Here is a 20,969-nt window from a genome sequence, read left to right as displayed (position 1 = left end):
ATATGGACCAGCCTGGTATCTTATTGAAGGCCCAGCGATTTGTAATTTAATGAGATCAACCACAAACTTCTGTGATGCCAGGGGGGAACTAGCAGCCATCGGAACCAAGTGGGGGTCGGAATTGACAGGGGTGGCACGTGCCCGGGTGCCCCCCCCCCCCTGAATCCGCCAATGGTAGTAGTAGTAGTGGTAGTAGTAGTGGTAGTAGTAGTGGTAGTGGTAGCGGTAGTGGTAGTAGCAGTAGCAGTAGTAGTAGTGTGTGTAAAGCACCTCGTTTTATTCTAGATCCAGTTTTTCTAGTTGGGTTACTTTGTTTCTCTAAAAGCATGGCAATATTTATACAAAAACAGAAACTGTTATTACTGAGCAATGTTACAGCTTGCTGCTGGGAATCCTACATCGTTACAGCTGGAGTAAGGTTATTGCACTCCTGCACTTTATCAATCCCAAACAAGAACATCACCTAAAAGCTCATCTCTAGATAATATTTGAATACAGTAAAATTAATTATTTCTAGAAATAATCAAAGAGGTTATGGTAGTTCAAGAATTAGCAGCTATTTGCAGGCTGCACATTTTAAACTCAAATGTGTATGAGCTGATGTAACCACTTGCTGTATAATGAAATAATCTGTTACTATACACATCACCCCCACCAATATGCCTGGAATGGCTTCAGTGTGGAAATGTAAAAATATTTAACACAAATGCTCCTAATTAAAACTCTTTAAAACGTTTTACACATAAAATTGAATTGAATGAAGAATCTGGTTATGAGGGCGGTTATGGTATAGGGCAGTGGTGGGGAACCTCAGGCCCGGGGGCCGTATGCGGCCCCCGTAGCCAGTCTGAGTGGCCCTCCTACCCACCCGGCAGCTTTGCCGGGAGTCAAGTACAGGGGACTTCTTGCGAGAGGTCGGTAGTTCTTGCGAGAGTCCTCTTAATTAAAAGCAACCGGAGACTGTCAGTCCTATTCAGCGGCAGCCGCTGGAGCATGGGATGGCTGCAGCAGGACAATTTGTGAGAGAAATTTTTACATATGTCCCCCGAAGGATTTTTCCACCATACAATTGGCCCTTGGAACAAAAAAGTCTAGGTTGACAGCCGCTTGGTCGACCACTCATGGTTGACATTCACTTGGTTGACACCTGAAAATGGTTGCCATACCATGCATCAACATTGCCAGATGGTCAACAAAAGTATTTTTAAAAAATTTTTTGGTGTCTGTCGCGATATGTTGACATGTACACCGTATAAGTGAGCCATGCTTTGGGCACAGCATTATTATATTATCACTTTATGCCCACTTGGATAGTAAAGTATGAACAAAGTTGGTCTACACGCATAAAACTTGAAACTCATGTCAACCTTTTGAGTGCTGACCACGTCCATGTCGACCTTAAACTCATTTCGACTTGCCAATGCTGACCTATAGTTTGCAACTTCCAGGTGTCAAGCTAGACACTGCCGACCCAGGGGCCACATATAGGGCCGCCGATAGGTACAGCTGTCCTGGGCCCTCATCTCTTGAAGGGCCTGGGCAGCTCATTTTGCCCACCGCAACCCCCCATGACTGCCTCCACTGTGCTGCCTGCACTGCACTCGGTGCACTGAATGAAGCACAGGCTTCTTCAATGCAGGAAGTCGGCAGACAATTAAAATGCTGCACCGGCTTTTGAGTCAATCAGAACTCGTGTACCATTAGCCAATCAGAGCGGCTGCCGGTACATGAACTCTGATTGGCTCACCAGCCTTGCTGCATTTTAATTGGCTGCAGGTGTTCTGCATTGAAGAAGCCTGTGCTTCGGGACCTGACGCATTCAGCAGGAGGGGATGAGGGAGCAGGAGTTGGGCGGTAAGTGAAAGGGAGGGTGGGATGAGGAGGGGCAATCAGGCCTGGGCCCCAAAATTCCTAGTTGCAGCCTGATAGTGTCAGCATTGACACATGCCCAGCAGGAGAAGCTGGGAGAGGAGTCACTGCAGCAAACATTTTAAAGCAGTGGTTCTTAAACTCATTTGCATGGGTGACCGATGTTTTGCCCCTGCACATGTGCAGATGCTTGGTGCGAGAGGTCACAGCGAACTGCATGTTCACCATTCCGCTCGTACCTACCAATGCGGGCGGGGAGCGTGGGACAGGAGAAAAATGTTACTATGGATGATTGCCTTTGAAGTTCTTCCACTGCACATTGTTACATTTGCCTCACCTGCAGCGCAACATGGTTTTTTCATCTGCAAAAAATGCACTCTTGCTAACGGGTCTGAATTAGACCCATTGTCATTGTTTCACAGGCATTCCTAACCAAAGTCCTCAAGGTTCTCTAACAGGGTTTTAGTGATATCTGTAATTGAGCACAGGTGACTTAATAAGTATCTCAGTTATTTTGATTTAACAATCTGTGCTGCAACCTGGATACTACTAAAGCATACACTGTTACGGTACATGCACCCAGGGGGATTTCATGGCTATTTCTAAGCAATTGGACTAGATCGCTTAGAAATTTAGATCGCTTAGAAATTTAGAAGCGCACATTACCCCGCGCATATACCGCCACACCGATGGTGATGTGCGATCCCGTGCGTCACTGACGACTGACTACATGTAGCCAAAATCTAGTCAGATCGCCAGTGTTCTCACAAGAGAACACTGGTCCACACAGACCAGTCAGCACACATCACTGGTGCATCGCTCATGTACCAGCATTGTTTGCACAATCTGTGTTTAACCCTTTGAGTGTGAGCGTTGTTGCGAGATGCCTACCTGCTAAAAATGCAAGGGCTGAAGTCGAGAAATGTGAAATCACTTCAATGCCAGCAAATGATCTGAAGTAAATTAATAGAAGTTTAGTTAATCATTGTGGCAACATTTTCTTGCTGTAAGCAAAGCTGGCATTTTTAGCAGATATTTTGCACATCTCTCACAACAGTGTTGGCACTCAAAGGGTTAAGCACATTACTCAACATGGGGGAACCCGTCACCCTGTGTGTATGGGCCTTTAGTGTAACTTGAGGATTGAGGTTGGGAATGCCTGTTGTATTCGTTTTCAGTGTTTTCTCCAGACCTTAGTCATCAATCACCTGGCAACCGGCAATCACCCAACTTTCACCCTTCCAGGCTGAATGGAGCTGCTCTAATGGGTCCTTGTGTCTTGGAAGGGAAGTTTGCTATTAGTATTGCACACTGTACAGAATCGGTGTTGCATACCCTCCAACATGACCCATTCCATTAGGTACAAAATGCTCTGTTCCTGGACTTCCCTGCCAGTGACAGTTACAGATGTGAGCCTACAGCACAGTCCAATATTCAAAAAGGGGAGCCACACCAGCTGCCATCCCAAACATCACTGAGAGTTGATGTGACCCCCCCCCCTCTTTGAATATTGGACTGTGCTGTAGGCTCACATCTGTAACTGTCACTGGCAGGGAAGTCCAGGAACAGAGCATTTTGTACCTAATGGGATGGGTCATGTTGGAGGGTATGGTGTTGTGCTGTTGGACCTGCCCCCTTCAGACTCCGGCACAACTGCACTGTGAGATTCTGGGCTGCACCACCCCACCCCTCCAACCAGCAAGGTTTGGTCCAGAATTCTACCCAAGACACCCCCATCCTTATAACCACCCTTCCCCCCCATAGTACATAAAAACGATTCAGCTCAAGCACACACGTGTATAGGGTGATAACTGAAAAGTAATGAGTACAAGGTAGATTACTAAAGTAAATGACATATAATCTGCAAAACACTAAAGAATTTCCCTGACATGCACATTATAGCAGATTTGAAACTACTGTAGTAAGGGGTGTCCGTTTCTTTAAACTTGTCAGTATACCGAAACTACAGAATGTTCTTTATTTAAAAAATAATTATAATAATAATTACCTTGCAGTTTCCCTCCATTTTACACCATCCTGTTCTGTGACAAGTTCATTTAGCTGGGTAAAAAGGAAATTGCTTTCTTCTAGGACGTCTTGGTCACCTAACATAAACTCAATCCCTCCTGGTGCTGGAGGTGTTCTGGGATTAAATATGCTGCGACTTGCTGCCTGAGACAGAATAATGGAACTCCTGCTTCTGAGACCATCTGACAAACTACAGCTCCCATTCTCCAAACATTGTGACGCTGCATCTTGATAAAACAATCCATCATTTTCATCTAATTTCATTTTAGTATCTCTGTGACAAAGTTCTACCAAAGTAATAGAAATATGCACATTTGTAAGTGTGTTCTGCTTATATACGCAGACTGCAGGGTGTTTGTTTACAGAAAACAGCCTTGCAGCAAACATACTTGTTCAGAGTACTCGAGACAAGCTGCTGTACCGTCACCCGCAGATACACAACTTTATTGGTTGGAGGGGTGGGTCCAGATATTTCATTTTGCTGCCCCTAAATTGCTGAATGTCAGCCACTCAACAGCAGCTGGACTTACCTGCCGCATCACCTACCTTATTGTAGAGAGATGGTGAACAGGGAAAGCCGATATCTGCCGTGGAACTCTTCAGTTCTGGCCAGATGTATCAAGCTTCAAAAAGTGATAAAGTGGAGAGTGATAAACAGCCAGCCAATCAGTTCCTAACTGTCATTTTTCAAACCCAACCTGTAACATGACAGGTAGGAGCTGATTGGCTGGCTGTTTATCACTCCATTTTATCACTTTTTGAAGCTTGATACATCTGGCCCAAAATGTGTAATAATAGCTAAAACATGGCCATTATGTGATAAACATAATGTGGAAGATAAATGGAACGGTTATACTCATAGCTCAAACCCTTGGCTGAGGCTGTTCATGGAAGGTAATGAGATATTGAAAGGGAAACATTCAGCTGGCTCTGGTTGAAAGTGTGTGTGTGGGGGGGGGACTTCAGGAGGTGCCGGGGTAGGAGAACAAAGGGGATCTGAGTGGGAAGTGGGGAGCAACGTATGAAGTTGGAGGTGAGAAGGGCACATGGATGGCCCTAGAACAGTGGTTCCCAAACTTTTTTTGAATCACGGCTCCCTATAGTATCAGAAACGGAAATGACACACAGTTTGGGAACGACTGCCCTAGAAGGAGAGTCAGGCACACAGTATCCAGCCACATAGTACCTTGACTGTCTGTAAATACCCAGTTTGTTGTATCACTGTCTCCTATTGTAAAGCGCAACAGAATATGCTGCGCTATATAAGAAACTGTTAATAAATAAATAATAGTATTTGGGATGGAGCTGGGTGCAGGTGGGAGTAGGGCCATGGAGGCAGGTGGAGAAGGGCTAAGGGGAAGGGAGGTGATGTATTAGCTGAAAAAGGTATTATCCCCATCCTGGCACTGCCTTTATGAACTGCAGATTGGGGCCTCACTGCACCTCAGTCAGAACCTAGTACTTTCACTGGCGCCTCAAATATTTGGTGGGTGGGAGAAGCTGCCTTGCTTCCCATGTTTCAGTGCCTGTAACTGAAACTACAAAACAAATGCTGAAAATAAGTAATATGGCTATCTGACAGTGTCTGTTCTAATAAGAAATTTCAATATTAATGCGCATACAGATGTGTCCCCAGACTGTTGCTGTGTTGCACACACACAATGCAACATGCACATCTTTGTATAGATGGATGCATGTACTGTATATGCATGCCCCTGTTGCCATTCACCCTGCATTGTAAACCCGCTGCATAGCAAGTACTTGCTGAACAACGGAGCATATAGAATAAATATGGAGAGGGACCAGGGCCGGCGCCACCACTAGGCAGGTCTAGGATAGGTATTTGCTTATGGAGGGGCAGGTCTAGGCATTTGCCTAGGGCACCGGCCACTGGAGGGCGGCAGTTCGCCCTCGTGCAAAGTGGGTACCTGCTGCGCCGTCTGGGGAGCAGGCAGGGGGTCCATGCCGGCTTCTGACAGGATCCTGCGTCCTTGCCGCGTGGTACCTGCGGCGCTGTGTATAAAGCTGGCGGTGGCGGGGGGTCCCTGCAGTGAATAAGAAATAACTAGCCCTATCGACCAGGCTATGCGGTGGCGCGGGAAGCGCTGCCGGGTTTGAAAACACTGGCCACACACTGATTGGCTGAGATTCAGCCAATCAGCGTGCGGCCATTGTTTTCAAAACAGAAGCGCTTCCCGCGCCGCCGCATAGCGCTAGTTATTTCTTATTCAGTGCAGGGACCCCCCGCCGCCGCCAGCTTTATACACAGCGCCGCAGGTACCCACGCGGCAAGGACACCACTGCAGGCTCCTGTCAGACTCCAGCATGGATCCCCCTGCCCGCTCCCCATACGGCGTAACAGGTACCCCCCGCCCCCACCACCGGCACCGGGGCGCCCCCACCCCGACTCGCCTGGGGTGCTCCGGTGCCTTGCACCGGCCCTGAGAGGGACACAATCTGCCTCTCAGGTGCACAAGAGAAGTGATACTGGAATACATTTTAAGATTAAAACTAGTAAACCCACTCTAAGCAAATGCTTCGAAAGATAGTCTGCTACCTTGTGATTGCCTCTATGTTTGTGCAAGTGTCAGAGAGAAAGAGATTTAGTTTCACTTGCTGCCAACAGATGGCAGTGTTTCGGAGACACACAAACAGACACGAGACATATATATAGATGATATCATATGCAGGGACAGCTTGTATAAAAGTTCTGTCCCTGAGAATCTCTGGATCTGGATAAGACTACAGTGTCCACGTTTGATAATCAGTAGGTTGACTTTGACAGGGCCAACACATGGCAAAGGCTTACATGTGTTCATCATTTTTATTTATATATTAATTTTTTTTCATACTTTACCATACGTGTAACTACGATGGGAATGGTAAAGTGTGCAACACAGAGCAGGGGACATAGCCTGAAACATCGCAAGTCGTGGAAGGATACACAGTACACATTCTCACATCTACAAATTGACACCAAAAAAGGGAGAAACTCATGTTGCGCTACAGCTGTCAACCATTTCTGTGTCGACCCTTTGCTTGTGAATACTTTTTTCCTTTTCAAGCATGTTTATGTCATCAGTTTTGGGGTTGACCTAGACCTAGACACATCACAGCATGCCCTGCACCAGTTTCAGCATGGCCAAATAGTAAAATGTAGCAGAGCATGCTGGGATGTGTAGTTCAACAACAGCTGAAGTGTCCGTGTAGCCATCACTGACCTAGACACTGTTGACATATTCATTTTTGACCCAATATACCAATCCCGCAAATCTTTCCCATGCAGTTCGTAAGCTGTGTACACACGGGGCAATATGATCGCTGGCAATATATTGCTCAGTGTCCCGTTTTCATCAGTGACCAGAGATGGAAGCTGATGAAAATGACACACTGCTGGCAGAAGAAGCAGGGGAAGCGACCATTAGGGGGCTGAAAACGAGAGTGCGAACCTGGCGATTTAACGCCGGTGCACACTCCAAACGCTGGCAATATGGTCGCTCAGGGACCGTATTGCCAGCGATTTTTGCCCGTGTGTACGCACCTTCAGACTGCTGATTCACCACCCATTGCAAAGTTAACAAAAATAACACTTATAAGGTAATATGGGCTCTCCTTCGCTGTGACCTGGGATTGGAGATTCCATTCCCAGGATTTTGGGATTAAATGGCGCATGCGCTGTCTAATGTGGGGCAGTGTCTGAGCTCCTACTCAGATGTTGTCTGGCTTCTTCGGCCCCTCTCTGTGTAGCGTGACACAATGTCATAGTCACGCTGCGCAGGCCAGACAGCTGCACCGCCGCTCCCGGACACGGCCACATTTACTTTGGTCGACAGCTCAGCTCAACTGTTCACAGCCTCATATGTCCGGCCACACCTCCCGGATCCTGGCCAGGTATGAAAATATGCGGATGGACGGGGAATTTTTTTAAATAGGGAAGCCAATCCTGGGATCCCGGGAATCCCGGGATTGAGCATTTTTCAATCCCAGGATTGAAAAAATGCCCCGGGATTGGCATCCCTATCTGTGACCCATACTTATCACAAAAGGGTGCGGGAGTCCCTCACACCCTGGAAAATGCAGGCAGATCTCAATGTAATCCTTAGTGATGTGAGCAGAATAGAGTGAAAAATACCGGCAATTGCAGCATCTCTAAGAGGTCGGTAGTTACAGTACAATTAAGTGAACTGCACCATTTTAGCCCAGTCCCCCCTCCTCCACAGAATTTGGGTTGGCCTCGATGACATGACAACTCCCGAAGTGATTCCGTCTTCTCCCAGAGAGGAGTGAAAAAGAGTAGGTAAGTATGCTGTGGCCTCATTCATCTGACAAGTGCTGTCTCTATTTCTCACCCCGTCTTTTATCTTTTTCGCTCTCCCTGTCCCTTTTTCCTCTCTTCTCCCCACCTCTTCCCTCACTCTTCCCCTCTTTCCTTCCTCTCTCTTTCTGACAGTCTGTACCTGGTGCTGCTATCCCTGTCTCCCAGCCATCCTCTTACTCTGACTCACACCTTCGTTCTCTTTTCCTGACATCCCTTCCTTTCCCTCACTCAGGGGTAGATTTATTAAGCTTGGTGAAGTGATAAGTTGTCTGGTTTTTATCACTGTCCAATCAGCTCCTATCTGTGAAGTTACAGGCTTGGTTTGAAAAATGAGAGATAGGAGCTGATTGGCAGGTGATAAAAACCAGACACTTTATCACTTCACCAAGCTTAATAAATCTACCCCTCACTCTCTTGCTCCCAACCTTTTCTCCCTGACACATGTATACTCCTGATTGCATCTCTCCATCTTCTTCATCTCTTCCTTCTTTTATGAAGCCCTCTTTCACATATCTCTTTTGCTCATCTCACGTAGACTTCTACCCCCTGAAGACGCATTATAGTGAGGTGTGGCTCAAAAGCATGATATGCTATAAGACCCAGAAACATTGGAGTAGGACCCCAACTGAGCACGATCACTTTGCAATGAGAAACATTTACAATTATAAACATATAGTGTAGGAATGGCCTCCTGTATTGTTTCCATTGAGTAGATGGTGATGTGGCAAATAGCCATTTATGGTATTATGCAATGGATAATCAATGATGGTTTCATCAACCGATGGGTCTCTGTTTTTTGACTGTACTGCGGGCCAATAAGAATACAGGGTGTGTGTGTATGCTTCTTGTCCCAACACTTATAAAAGAAGAAAAAGTCAATTGTGTTATGCCATCGATGGAGGGAAACCATCTGTTCTCCCCCATCGATGGCAAAAGCATCGACATTGACCATAAACCCATACTCAACTACTCTTCTACTTTTTAAATGTCCTCTCCTCCTTTTTGAGAAGGTAGACAAGTATGCATAAGCCATTGACGATTATAAATCATCAATGGTCAATAACCAGCCCTAAAATAGTTGTAGTGTGTAAAAGCTACTGTCTGAATGAATCTGTCACTAAAAGGGCATACACATGGTGAGATATTGGCTATGGCTGATTATGACAATTTTACCTTGAAGCGCATGAAGCCTATTTGGACTATGCGATTTGGCCTAAGTCCAAATACACTGTATACTACACAGTGAAATTTGCCTTGCCTGCACAGTTTTTGTACGTGTGATACCAACCTCGTGGGGCCACACATCGATATCGCATGTAGTACAAACACTGTGCTATTTTGACTACCTGATCTTACCATTTTTACTACATAGTCAAAAACGGAAGCCAAAATTGCACCATGTGTATGCACCCTTACAGTCGCTGTCATTCACATACCTGTTTTCCTTTTACTTCTAAGGTAGTGCAATGTTTACCCATTGACAGAGCACGAGCCTTATCAACCAGTGTTGCAATTTACTCCTGTGAATCATGCTTTTAAACCAGTAAACCAGATACAATTATTTTTTGTTTGAACACAAACACGACACAGAAATATCTAGACTGTTATTGACATAAAACTGATAAATAATTAAAGCAAGTAGAAGGTATAGGTTCACTAAAAGATGGCTCACTCTTATTAGTATGAGTAGGGTTTTAGTATAACATTTAAAACATAGCTTTTATTTATATGTGGCTAAAATATAAAACACCAGTATACAGTAAGTAGGCTCTTAATTGCTTTGTAAGGTATTATACCTGAGAGATAAATATCTAAATTCCTGGGTCCATTGTGCATGCAAAATGTGTATATAATAAGTGGGTACAGGACCTATTACAAATTTTGGGTCAGTTATCCTTATCTTCAAAAGTAATGTCTTGGAGTGGAATGTACCCTCTAACACCTAAGTCAGGTTATACATTTGTACGGCCACCCGATACCCTGCGAGCCGCTGGGCCGCAGGGACCCATGCGATACATCACAATTTTTTGTAATGGATCACATGTGTCCCTGCTCCTCATCCAGCTCACCGCTGGGAGGGAGGTACCAGGTTGGTTGGTCAGACAGCCAGCAGGACCCAAGGGGACATCTAACTGACCCGATTTGGGCCAGTTGGGGGGGGGGGGGGGATTCAATTGATGCAAAATGTTTTGTCCCAGTCTAAAAATCTGTACTTTTTGAAATTTTTGCCTCAATTTGATTAAACCTTGGTTAAAGTGCCAATTTTTTTGCCTAGGCGAAAAAGTAGCCGATCCAGTGTCATCCCCAAAAAAAGCGAAACTACATTGGCAAACAAAAGTACTGAAACAGATTAATATGCCTGCAATTCAGTGTCGGACTGGGTAAGGGCCCACCGGGGTTGTCCAACATGCGACGTCATGATGCGGGGGTCGGGTCCGACATATGATGTCATGATGGAGCGGACATCATGACGTCAGTCCGTTCGTCCTGTACAACCCTTGAGGGACCTTCTCCACCCACTCCCAGCCATTGTGCTGCTCCCGGCTTCCTCACTCTAACTCTGCCTCCTCTCCGACTCCCTAACTCTGGCTCTGCTGCTGCTCCCCACTCAGTCTCCTGGCCAGGTGCCTGCAGCTGCTCCCAGCTCAGCATGTGTGCTACACTCGCTCGGCGGGGGACCAGGCGACCAAGTTTCAGCCAGACCCTACCCACCTCAAAAAGTGGGCTGGGTCAAAAATTACCAGGGACCTACTGGGGAATCCCTGGGTCCCCCGCTGGGCCAGTACGAGTCTGCCGCAATTTAATACACTGAGATCAAAAACATACTTTTTTTCCTACTTATCAAAAAAAGGTACACTTTGAACAGCCCCCCTATTACTGAGGCATGCTGGGTAATAGGAGTTAATGTCATGAATTAATACACATCCATCCCACATGGTTTTGGTTTAAAAGTGACAAAAAAATATTTAATAGTTACAAGCGTGTTCTTTCTTCCCATCATTTTAATAATTTTGCCTTATTTATCATCTGGCGAGGTACAGATAAAGCTTTCATACAACTAATAGACTCTAAGGGCGGGATGTATTAAAATACATCGCCGCCCTTCGCCGCCCCCCCCGCCGTGATGCTGCCGCATATGTACTAACATATGTGGCTGGCATCGCGGTGTGGTGACGGAGGCCCCCCGCGATACCTGTACACTGGTGTGCGGGGGGTCTCCGTCACCTCCCTGCCGCCTGGTTCTCCCCTCACGCCGGGGACAGCTATGCATGCTGTCCCCGGCGCTTCCTTCTCCCCCCTGCAGCCGGAAGGATGTCCGGCTGCTTCACTAGGGGGAGGCAGGGATTACCTTCCGGGGTCCAGGAGCACCCTTCAGGAAGGTAAGCCAGAGGGGGGGTCGGCGAGGCGGCAGGTTTGCGTCGGCATCATGCGTGCGGTATCATTTTTGATACATTGGAAAATGCGGTAAAACCGGGGTTTTACCGCATTTTCCATTTAATACATCTCGCCCTTAACCCCGTACATGATGTGAAGTCTCCAAGTGGAGCAATGGGATATGGTGCTGTCCTTCTGCATACCATACTGTATGTTGTATGCAATCCCATTCCCTGCTGTTGGGGGCCAAATCATGCAGATGTGCAGGTCCAACTCCCCGTCTCTGATCGCAATCTGATCAAACGAGGTCAAATTGGACAAGTGTATGGGGGCCCTTAGAATTTACTTGCCATTCCAATTAAGTTCATGTACTGTATAGTAAGAGTAGCAGAAGTACATTTTTTAGATGTAAAAGTCTCATTGCTAACATCAGTACTACTGTTTACTCAAAACCTACACATAGGAATTAGCTATTACAAACTAACAGCATCCATCCAGAAAGCCTCATACGTGGATTACCTAATCTTAAATGATACAATTAAAACAAAGGGGGAGATTCTCTCAACTAAAAATGCGGTTAAAAACTCAGTTATCTGGGTTTTTACCGCATTTTGGGATGCTCTAAACATCCCCCGCTGGGATACCGTGACGGGGGGCATCACCAGAAAAATCTGGCGATGCCCCATAGTAGCCTATGGGCTTCTACCGTGACCCACCACCACCCCTGCACCGAGCCCCCTCACCCTGTGCTGCCCGGACCTGTGACCTCCTCCTCCCTGCACTATGATCCTCTTCCGGTGCAGGGATGAGGAGAGCCCGGTGCAGCAGCAGCAGCACCGGGTAAGGGAGGGAGGGGGGAGCCGCTGACTCTCACCGCAAAGGACAGCTCTTAATGCAAGAGCTGTCCTTTGCCATAATTATTGCATATGTTAGAGCATATGCGACAATTATGTAGGCGATGGGCGGCGACGGGGGGCAGAGCTGGGCTGCGGATGTTAAAACATCCCGCCCTAAGTAATAGCAATTCCCTTATAGCAAGCACTCAATAGATACATTTATATGCTCATTTTCAGAGGTTATTTGAGACAATTGTTGGAATCTAAAAACAAAGTGATGTTACATTGGGCCTTATTCGAGTTCACTCTTTCTGACAAAATCTTTCTTAGACGGACAAAACCATGTGCACTGCAGGGGGGCAGATGTAACATGTGCAGATAGAAATAGATTTGCTGATTTTTTGGTGATTCTTTGCAGGGTAAATACTGGCTGCTTTATTTTAACACTGCAATATAGATCTCACTTTGAAGTAAAACCCCACCCAAATCTAATTAGATCTGCACAAGTTACATCTGCCCCCCTGCAGTGCACATGGTTTTGTCCATCTTAAGGTGCATACACACGTACAGATTTTCTGTCTGATCTATCTGGTGGGAACAAAAACCTGGAAATGTATGGGAGCAACTGACAATCAAAAAATTGTTCCCGAACACTTGAAAACAGACCGTGATAAGTCAGACAAATTGTTTAATCGTTCTGATACAACACATTTATGAAAGCATATATATATATATTTTTTTTTCTGTTTTCCTGCATTTGGGTGGAATTTTTTGATTGTCAGTTGCTCCCATACATTTCCAGGTTTTTGTTCCCACCAGATAGATCAGACAGAAAATCTGTACGTGTGTGCGCACCTTAAGAAGGATTTTGTCTGAAAGAGTGAACTCGAATAAGGCCCATAGGAACGCACTTTTCAGAAAAATCAAATATTAAAAAAACATGCTAAAATTATCTTTCCTTGGGTAAATGTAACGTTAAATCAGTGCTATTACTAAAAAACATTGGCCTATTGTCACAATGGACACAGGTTTAGTGGATATCTTGTTTGCGATGTATAAATACCTGCGATTGGTTAGTGAATACAGACATTGTGAAACCTATACGCTCCACTCTACCCAACTCTAATCAAAGATCAGTGGCGTAACTATAAATTTTGCTCCCCCCTGCCAAGTTTGTGGTGCCCGAACCAACCCCCCCGGGCTCCTCTCCACCGTGTCTCCCCACGCATAACAGAGAAGCTGAAGCAGGATAGAGGAAGAGAGACCAGCAGACGCTGCTGCTTCCCTTGGCTCTGACACATCCCAGGCTGCCCTAGTACGCCCATCCACCCGCCCTGTACACAGTAGCCAATAGCCGGCTCTGGGGCTGCCTTTTACAGTAGTTATGCCACTGTCAAAGATCCTGCTCTTTGTCCAGCTGTAATAAACTAACAGCTGTAGCTGTGTAGCCTGTTGATTTATTCTGTCAGGCGATGTTTCATCACCATCACAGATGTACCACAGTCATTAATTAAGTTCTATCTACATTAGGCATACAGTACATTTTTTATTTCTAGCAAAATTTTGCTTTTATTTGTTACTATGTGACCTAATCTAAACACACTCTAACAGATACAAAACAGGGGTTATTTTACTTTAACATAAATGTGTATAAACTGTAAGCAAAAAAGCAAGTTTTAACCAGAATCTTCAGGTGGATATCGAGTCTTTACAACTTTTACTGTTTATGAAACAACAATGTTTGATTAAAATAAGGACAGGCGTGGCATGTAGTATGACATTATTAAAAGAAATAGTTGTAGGCAGTTATCTGCAGTCTGTATGTGTCTGGATGCTGGCGTGCAGGTAGTGCTGCTATGTCCTGCTGAACAGGATTTGTGTATCTTGCTTATAATTGCTGAAGTCTAGGCTACTAGCTTTTACATGCCTACCACTGCAGTGCTTAGAACCTTGGCTAGGCAGCCATGTCTTGGTTGACTAGCTTAAAGCCCTGTGCCATGTGAATAGCTGCCATTGCTGTGCTAGCATCTTTCACAGTGGCGTAACAATAAATTTTGCTCCCCCCTGCCAAAAAAGTCCCTGGCAACCGCCCCCCCCCCCCTCCCCCATAATGCACGTTACAGATTATGCCCCACACCTTGATGCCAAATACACATTATGCCCGACACCATGATGCCCTTTACACATTATGCCCCACACTGTGATGTCCATTGCACATTATGCCCCACACCGTGATGTCCATTACATATATATATATATATATATATATATATATATATATATAGTGTTTATACAGTGTTTGTGTGTTCCACCATGCCACAAAAAGTCTGAGACTCACCATCTATTAACAAGCAGCAATCCCAGCAGACAGGTCAGCACGGAGGCAGGATTCCAGGAAGAGGAGGGCAGCAGCCAATTGGAGTTGGTTGTAATGGAGGGCTCAGGATCCCAGGCAGGGTCAGCAGGACCAATCAGTCAGGACTGTAGGACACTGGATGGCTCCTTGGATCAGTCAGCCTTCCCTCGCTCAGTCAGGGCAGCAGGAGCAGAGAGGGGTCCTGTTGAGGGCAGGAGTGGAGCCTAGGGCAGGCACAGCCACAGACGGCCCACACAGGGCTGGAGGCAGAACTGGACTGCAGTTCACAGCAATGGGGCTGGGAAGGGCAGGGGGAGGCCACCTCAGTAGTGTGTCAGACAAACACTGATTCTGGGACAGCCAGCCAGTGACACCTAGTGTGGTGTCAGTGTCACTCAGCCTGCCCTGCGGACAACAGGCTGAGTAGGAGGGCCTGTTGCACTAGGGCAGTGCAGCAGGGGCCAGGGGGGCAACTTGGGGCTCCTCAGAGACAGCCAGGCAGTGACAGCCTCAGGAGGGGGCCCGCACACACAGGACTGGAGCCTGGTCTGGCCCTGCTATACACTGCAGCCTGGGCCCTGAGTGTCAGAAGGGTCCAGGGCATACTTGCCTACTTTTGAAAACTAGTTTCAGGGAGATTATAGTTGGTATTAGAATTATGCACAGCACCCCATTGAGGGGGTGTATCATGCTCCACCCAAAGGGCGTGTCTAGTTCCATAAATGATGAGAATGAGAAAAGAGATTGTGAACGTGGCACATAGAAGCGTGGGTGTATACTGCTACATCTAAGGGAAATCTTTTAAAATGACTTATATCTAAATGTAGATGAGCCCAAAAGCAGTTAGTAAGAGAAACTATACTTAGCAAAGTGCTGGGAAATGGTGCAGATGATTCAATGTAAATGTATCTGTCTCTCACTCCTTTTTTCCCCAAAAATGTAACAGTGTAATGTGGGCTAGGTGAAATGAGGGAGATTGCTAGACTAATGAGGGAGAGAGGGAGATTGCTGTTATTTCAGGGAGTCTCCTGCAGAATGCAGGAGGGGGGCAAGAGCTCCTCAGACAGCCTGCCACATTGCAGGCCCACTCTCACTGCACTGTACAGTGGGACTGGCTGGCTTGAGAGAGGCAGGGCAGCAGCAAACCTGATGGAGAGGGGACTGTCAGTGCTGGGCGCAGCCCCAGAGTCCGTGAGGTCCTTCTGCCTATGCGCTGGCCAGGGTTGTCGCGCCCATGCAATGTTTAGGGGTGGTGGGCAAGCATGTCCTGGTTACCAGCCTTAACGTTGCTGTCACTATGGCCTATCCTGGAAGATTTTCAGAGGCTCATTTGCTTCCCCATTCTAGAACTCTGACTGCATTTACTGCATATGCTTCTGTGCGCTATGAGCACCCTCTTGTGGCAGTTTTTTCAGATTACCTCAGAAATTCATTGTGATGTGTAGCTGAATGTTTCCTTGCAGCTGAATGTAAAGGTCATTAGGCAAACCTCCCGGGTTGCCAATAATAATACTTATACATACAATAAGTGTAATGTAATATATATATTGAGTAATAAAATAATAAAGGTTGTATACTTATAAAATCCAAAGAAAACTTAAAGAAGAGCAACAAAGCTTATTAGGGGAATGGAGAATTTAAGCTACGAGGAAAGATTAAGCAATTTGGGACTATTTACACTAGAGAAGAGACGTTTAAGGGGGGATATGCTCAACATGTATAAATATATTAGGGGCCAATATAAGGAACTGTCAAACACCCTCTTTTCTGCTAGAAAGAAATTTAGGACGAGTTTAGATTAGAAGAAAAAGATTTTGTTCTTCTAGAAGAAAAAATTTCTTTACAGTCATAGCAGTCAAACTTTGGAACTCTCTTCCTGGAGAAGTGGTGTCGGCAGACACTATAAATACAGATGGCGAGCACCGGTGGGCAGGGGCTACACTGAACTGGGACGCTCATGCGTCTCACACGCAACGGCGTCCCAGTCTCTCGGAGGGGACACTGCGTGTTCCTGACCGTCTCTGCTTCAGGGAGACGGGCAGGGTTAGGGGGCGCTCGGGCGGTGAGGGTTATTGATGGGCGGCAACGGCGAGGGAGGCGGCGGGGACCAGAGGCAGGATACGTTGCCAGGGGGCGTGCGAGCATCTCATGCGCATGCGCCCCCTGGCGGGGCTGGTGTGATGGCGGGGCTGGCGTTAGAAACGCCAGCCCTGCAAAGATGACACCACCCCCATCTGTACATTTAAAACAAGGTTGGATAAACATTTATTGGTTAAAAACATCCACGGGTACGAATAAGTAACATAATCTGTCTTTAAAATATCAGAACATACTATACAACAAGGGCTAAACTATTATAAACATAGGTTGAACCATACCTCCCAACTGTCACGATTTCCGCAGGAACGTCCCGATATTCGGGGACGTTCCCGCGTCCCGCCTGGGGCCGCCATTGTCCCACGGTGGGGGGGACAGTTGGGAGCCCCCCCAGCTTGCCGAGAATAGACGCTGTGCGCATGCGCACAGCATCTATTCAGCGCCGACGAGCGGCGAAAACGGAGGCGTGGCCGGAGTTCGCGTCACCCCTTTTCTCGAGGCCACGCCCCCTTTTCGGGAGCGCGCGCGGTTTCGCCGCGCGGACGTCCCGACCTCCCAACTTCAAAAGTTGGGAGGTATGGTTGAACTAGATGGACGCAAGTCTTTATTCAGCCTTACCCACTATGTAACTATGGAGAATATTCTGGTTCGGGCGGCTGGGCCGTAAGCATACGTTTCGGTTTTTTTTTTTATCTGCGCATGCGTACCTTCCGCAATGCGCAGGCGCGAGGACTCCACAACGCTCACGGACGGGTCTTTCCGTGCGAAAAAACCTGTCCGCAAGACAGTCGACGGTCATTGTGGGCGGCATAGGGGCGTGTTGAGGGGAGCGGCCGAAATAATGAGGGAAACTGGGCGTAAACATGGGCGTACACGGGGGTGTGCACAAAAAATGGACGCTGCTACTACCGCTCAATCGGCGAAAGCACAGTTCATTTCGGACACAAAACAGGCGGACGCCAACCGCCACCTCAGACCACCCCTACAGATACCGCATGAGAGCGGACGCCTGGGTCTGCTAATTAACGCTGATTACTACTCAAACACATACACCTGAATGTAATAAGCAATGCTGCAGCCTATTAAGTCCAAACCATTATTTCACTACCTGCAAGCCTCACACAGCACTCAAAGACATTGGAAGCATATCTTTATACACTTATCTACATGTAAAGGTTGGTTTTATTTACAGTAAGGTAAGAATCTTTTTAAGATCAGCTCATATATGCTAAGGTAGGTATTTCTAAAACATTTGTACACAATCACTACGTGTTTTCCTATACTTTACACAGTAGCACACTCAATCTACACACGTCGACATATGTCAACGTTTTCACTCTAAAACAAACATATGTTTTGTATTTATGATACAAATACATAAACCACATCTAACACCTACAAAGGATGTTTCTGCAATGTTTTCAGCCCATGGCCACTATTTTGCACACAATCTTTGTATAGCACCCAAAATACATTACTGTACCACTTTCTGCTCTGCTATGAATTTAATTTTACTACACTCTGGATGTAAAATGTCACCAATCACATTATTGCAATCACATCTCTTTAACAAAGGATTCCTACATCTGCTTATGACACTGAGAAATCATTTTTTATGAAAATGTGTTAACATGTTTGTTCACAAGCAATTTCATCATGTTTGTTCGACTCACACATCTTTAACATACCTTTACCAAGACATTACTGTTTTTTTAGGGAGGACACATATGCATTCCTACACAAACGTACCTTTTGATCCCTGTTTGCCTACCTCACCCACTCCATGACGAGATCATTGTTCTGGACCTGCTTTTACCTACTAATGTTGGAGTACCCTCACCTGCACAGAAACTGCTTTCTCACCTATTAAGTTGCTCTGCACATGTGCTGACACAAACTAATTAGCTGGGAAAAGTTGGATATGAGCATGTGAATGGCCATGGAGAGGGTTACACATAGGAAACTTCTACAACACTTAAATAAATGCACAAAAATACCCTGGTCAGTAAGTACACATAAATGTATTATTTGTTTCACACAAGAAATTACACATACAATTGTGTTTTCATTCTTAAAATAAATGTATTTGCTGTTCAGCATCACAGCTTAGTTCACAATTTAATTTCAGAAAGAAAAATTAAATATAACATATTGTCAAAAATAACAATCAACAACAGGTTGCATATCTCCAAACATGTGTTACCCTGCAAATGCAATGGTGAGAGAAATGTGGACACCAGAATACGACCTGCAACAACGAGGGAGAATACTAAGCATGATACACACCACCAAAAATAAAACCTGCATTTCTAGAGGTAAAAATAAGGACTTTAATGCCCATGGCACGAAAATGGATAGATGGCCAACTCAGGAAGTGGATGTCCAGTGCAATTAAAAAATTTGGGGTCCAAACACAAAGGAAGTGAACCAGGTGTCATTCTTTTGCCCCTTTTTTCCCCTTTTTGGATGGGGCCTTGGGGACAGGGGCCTTTGGCACTGAAGGCTTGCGCCCTCTTCCCCTAGTGGACACAGGAGGGTCAGCAGAGGTGGAAGATTGGGGAGCAGCTTGGGGTGGCCCAGCAGATGGGGGATTGTCCCTTAGGGACCTGGCGGTGGTCAGCAGCTCCGCCAGAATGTCATTCTGGCGGCTGAATTGTTGGGCAATGCTTTGCATGCCAGCCGCCAGAATGTCATTCTGGCGTTGCATGGCCTCAAACTGCTGGGTGTTGCTCTCCTTCCAATCCCCCATGAATTGCACAAACTGCTGCTGACGGCCTGCAGCCCCCAACCCTTGCTGCTGGATCTTGTCCAGCATCTCGATCCACCTGGCATCAGATGTGGCCTGTGGCGGGAGGTGGCGTGTTGGTGGAGGCTGGACAACTTGATCCACCTGTGGCTCTGAAGAGGAAGATGCTGCCGGTTGATCAGATGGTTCTGCTTCTTCTAGGATAATAATTTTAAACAATGTCACCATCACATACACAAAAAAATCTCTCTACCCAAATACAATGCATTACTGTGACTTACCATCAAAATCAGCAGCAAAAACCTCCACCGGGAGCTCACTATCCATAAAATATATACATGTAAGGAGGGTTAAAATGTATTATTTTTAGGCTGTTCATTAAGGTAGACAATTAAGGTAATAGAAAACAATAATTGATTAACAATTAGAATAATTCATTTAATTGTCTTAATCATAGTTGAAAGGCTAGATTAGCAGGTTCATATATGTGAAGGGTATGCCAGCGTGCACGGACGTACGCTCACTCTCACGATCGGTGACATACGCTGAGTTTTCCATTGAAAACAATAGAGACCCGTCCGTGCACGGTGGCGTACGCTCAGATAGCCGCAAGAAGTCGGTGGGAAGACGGACGAGAGATGTCCGTAAACGGTGGCGTACGCTCTGTTGTACTCCAGTTGTCGGAGTCTAAGGGGTGATCCGTTCTTGTACGTTGGCGTACGCTCAATTGTACGCCACTCCCCTTTGTCTGTGTTTGTGGCCGTCCGTATGCGGCTGTTTTGTGGGTGGACTTTCGCTCAACGGCCGCGTACGGCAAACGTACCCTGATACGGAACGTACGTACGTTTGGCCGCCGTAACCAGAATAGGGTCCTATGTAACTTAGTAGTACTGGAGTCCTGTTTGTTCTTGTGTATCTCCTATATAGATTAATAACTCATTTTTCCACTGGGTGATTTGGCCATGATCAAATTAAGGGAGTCCATAAACCATGCAGGATCTTGAAATATCGCTGGAGGGTGAATGCAATCCTTGAGTCAAGGGAGTGTCCTCACGATGTATGCGATATTTGTAATCCACAGTATGCAGGTGGTGGTGTCCCATATGTTGGTATATTGCTGAGAAAGTTCCCAAGTTAAACCCAGGGATGAGATACAGAGTTAAATTGTAGTAGGAAAAAACCAGTGCAACCTTTAGAATCCGGAGCTGGTTTTAAAAGTACAAGCGCCGCCTATGTGGGAGCAGCTCGACACAACACCCCACTAGGCGCCTGGTCTATTCTTGAGCCCACCCAATTGCTCAATTATACCCCCTTTTTTCTTTTGGACTAAAAATTAACCCTACA

The 20,969-nt window shown here is 46.2% G+C and overlaps 1 protein-coding gene across 1 annotated transcript in view; it reads right to left on the bottom strand.

Moving 5' to 3' along the window:
- LOC146072950 (electrogenic sodium bicarbonate cotransporter 1-like) overlaps window positions 1-20,969 on the bottom strand; it is a 117,655-nt gene that overhangs the window by 90,801 nt on the left and 5,885 nt on the right. The window contains exons 2-3 of the mRNA XM_083180119.1: window positions 19,638-19,822; window positions 14,765-14,865 (exon numbers count right to left, since the gene is read on the bottom strand). Coding sequence (XP_083036245.1) covers window positions 14,765-14,865; window positions 19,638-19,822 — 286 coding nt within the window. The remainder of the gene's footprint in view (window positions 1-14,764; window positions 14,866-19,637; window positions 19,823-20,969) is intronic.

The sequence above is a fragment of the Crinia signifera genome, chromosome 4 (assembly GCF_055691185.1).
Source record: "Crinia signifera chromosome 4, ASM5569118v1, whole genome shotgun sequence".
Classification (NCBI taxonomy): domain Eukaryota; kingdom Metazoa; phylum Chordata; class Amphibia; order Anura; family Myobatrachidae; genus Crinia; species Crinia signifera.
The sequence above is the reverse complement of the archived record's forward strand: the minus strand, read 5'-3'. Positions and strand labels throughout refer to the sequence as shown.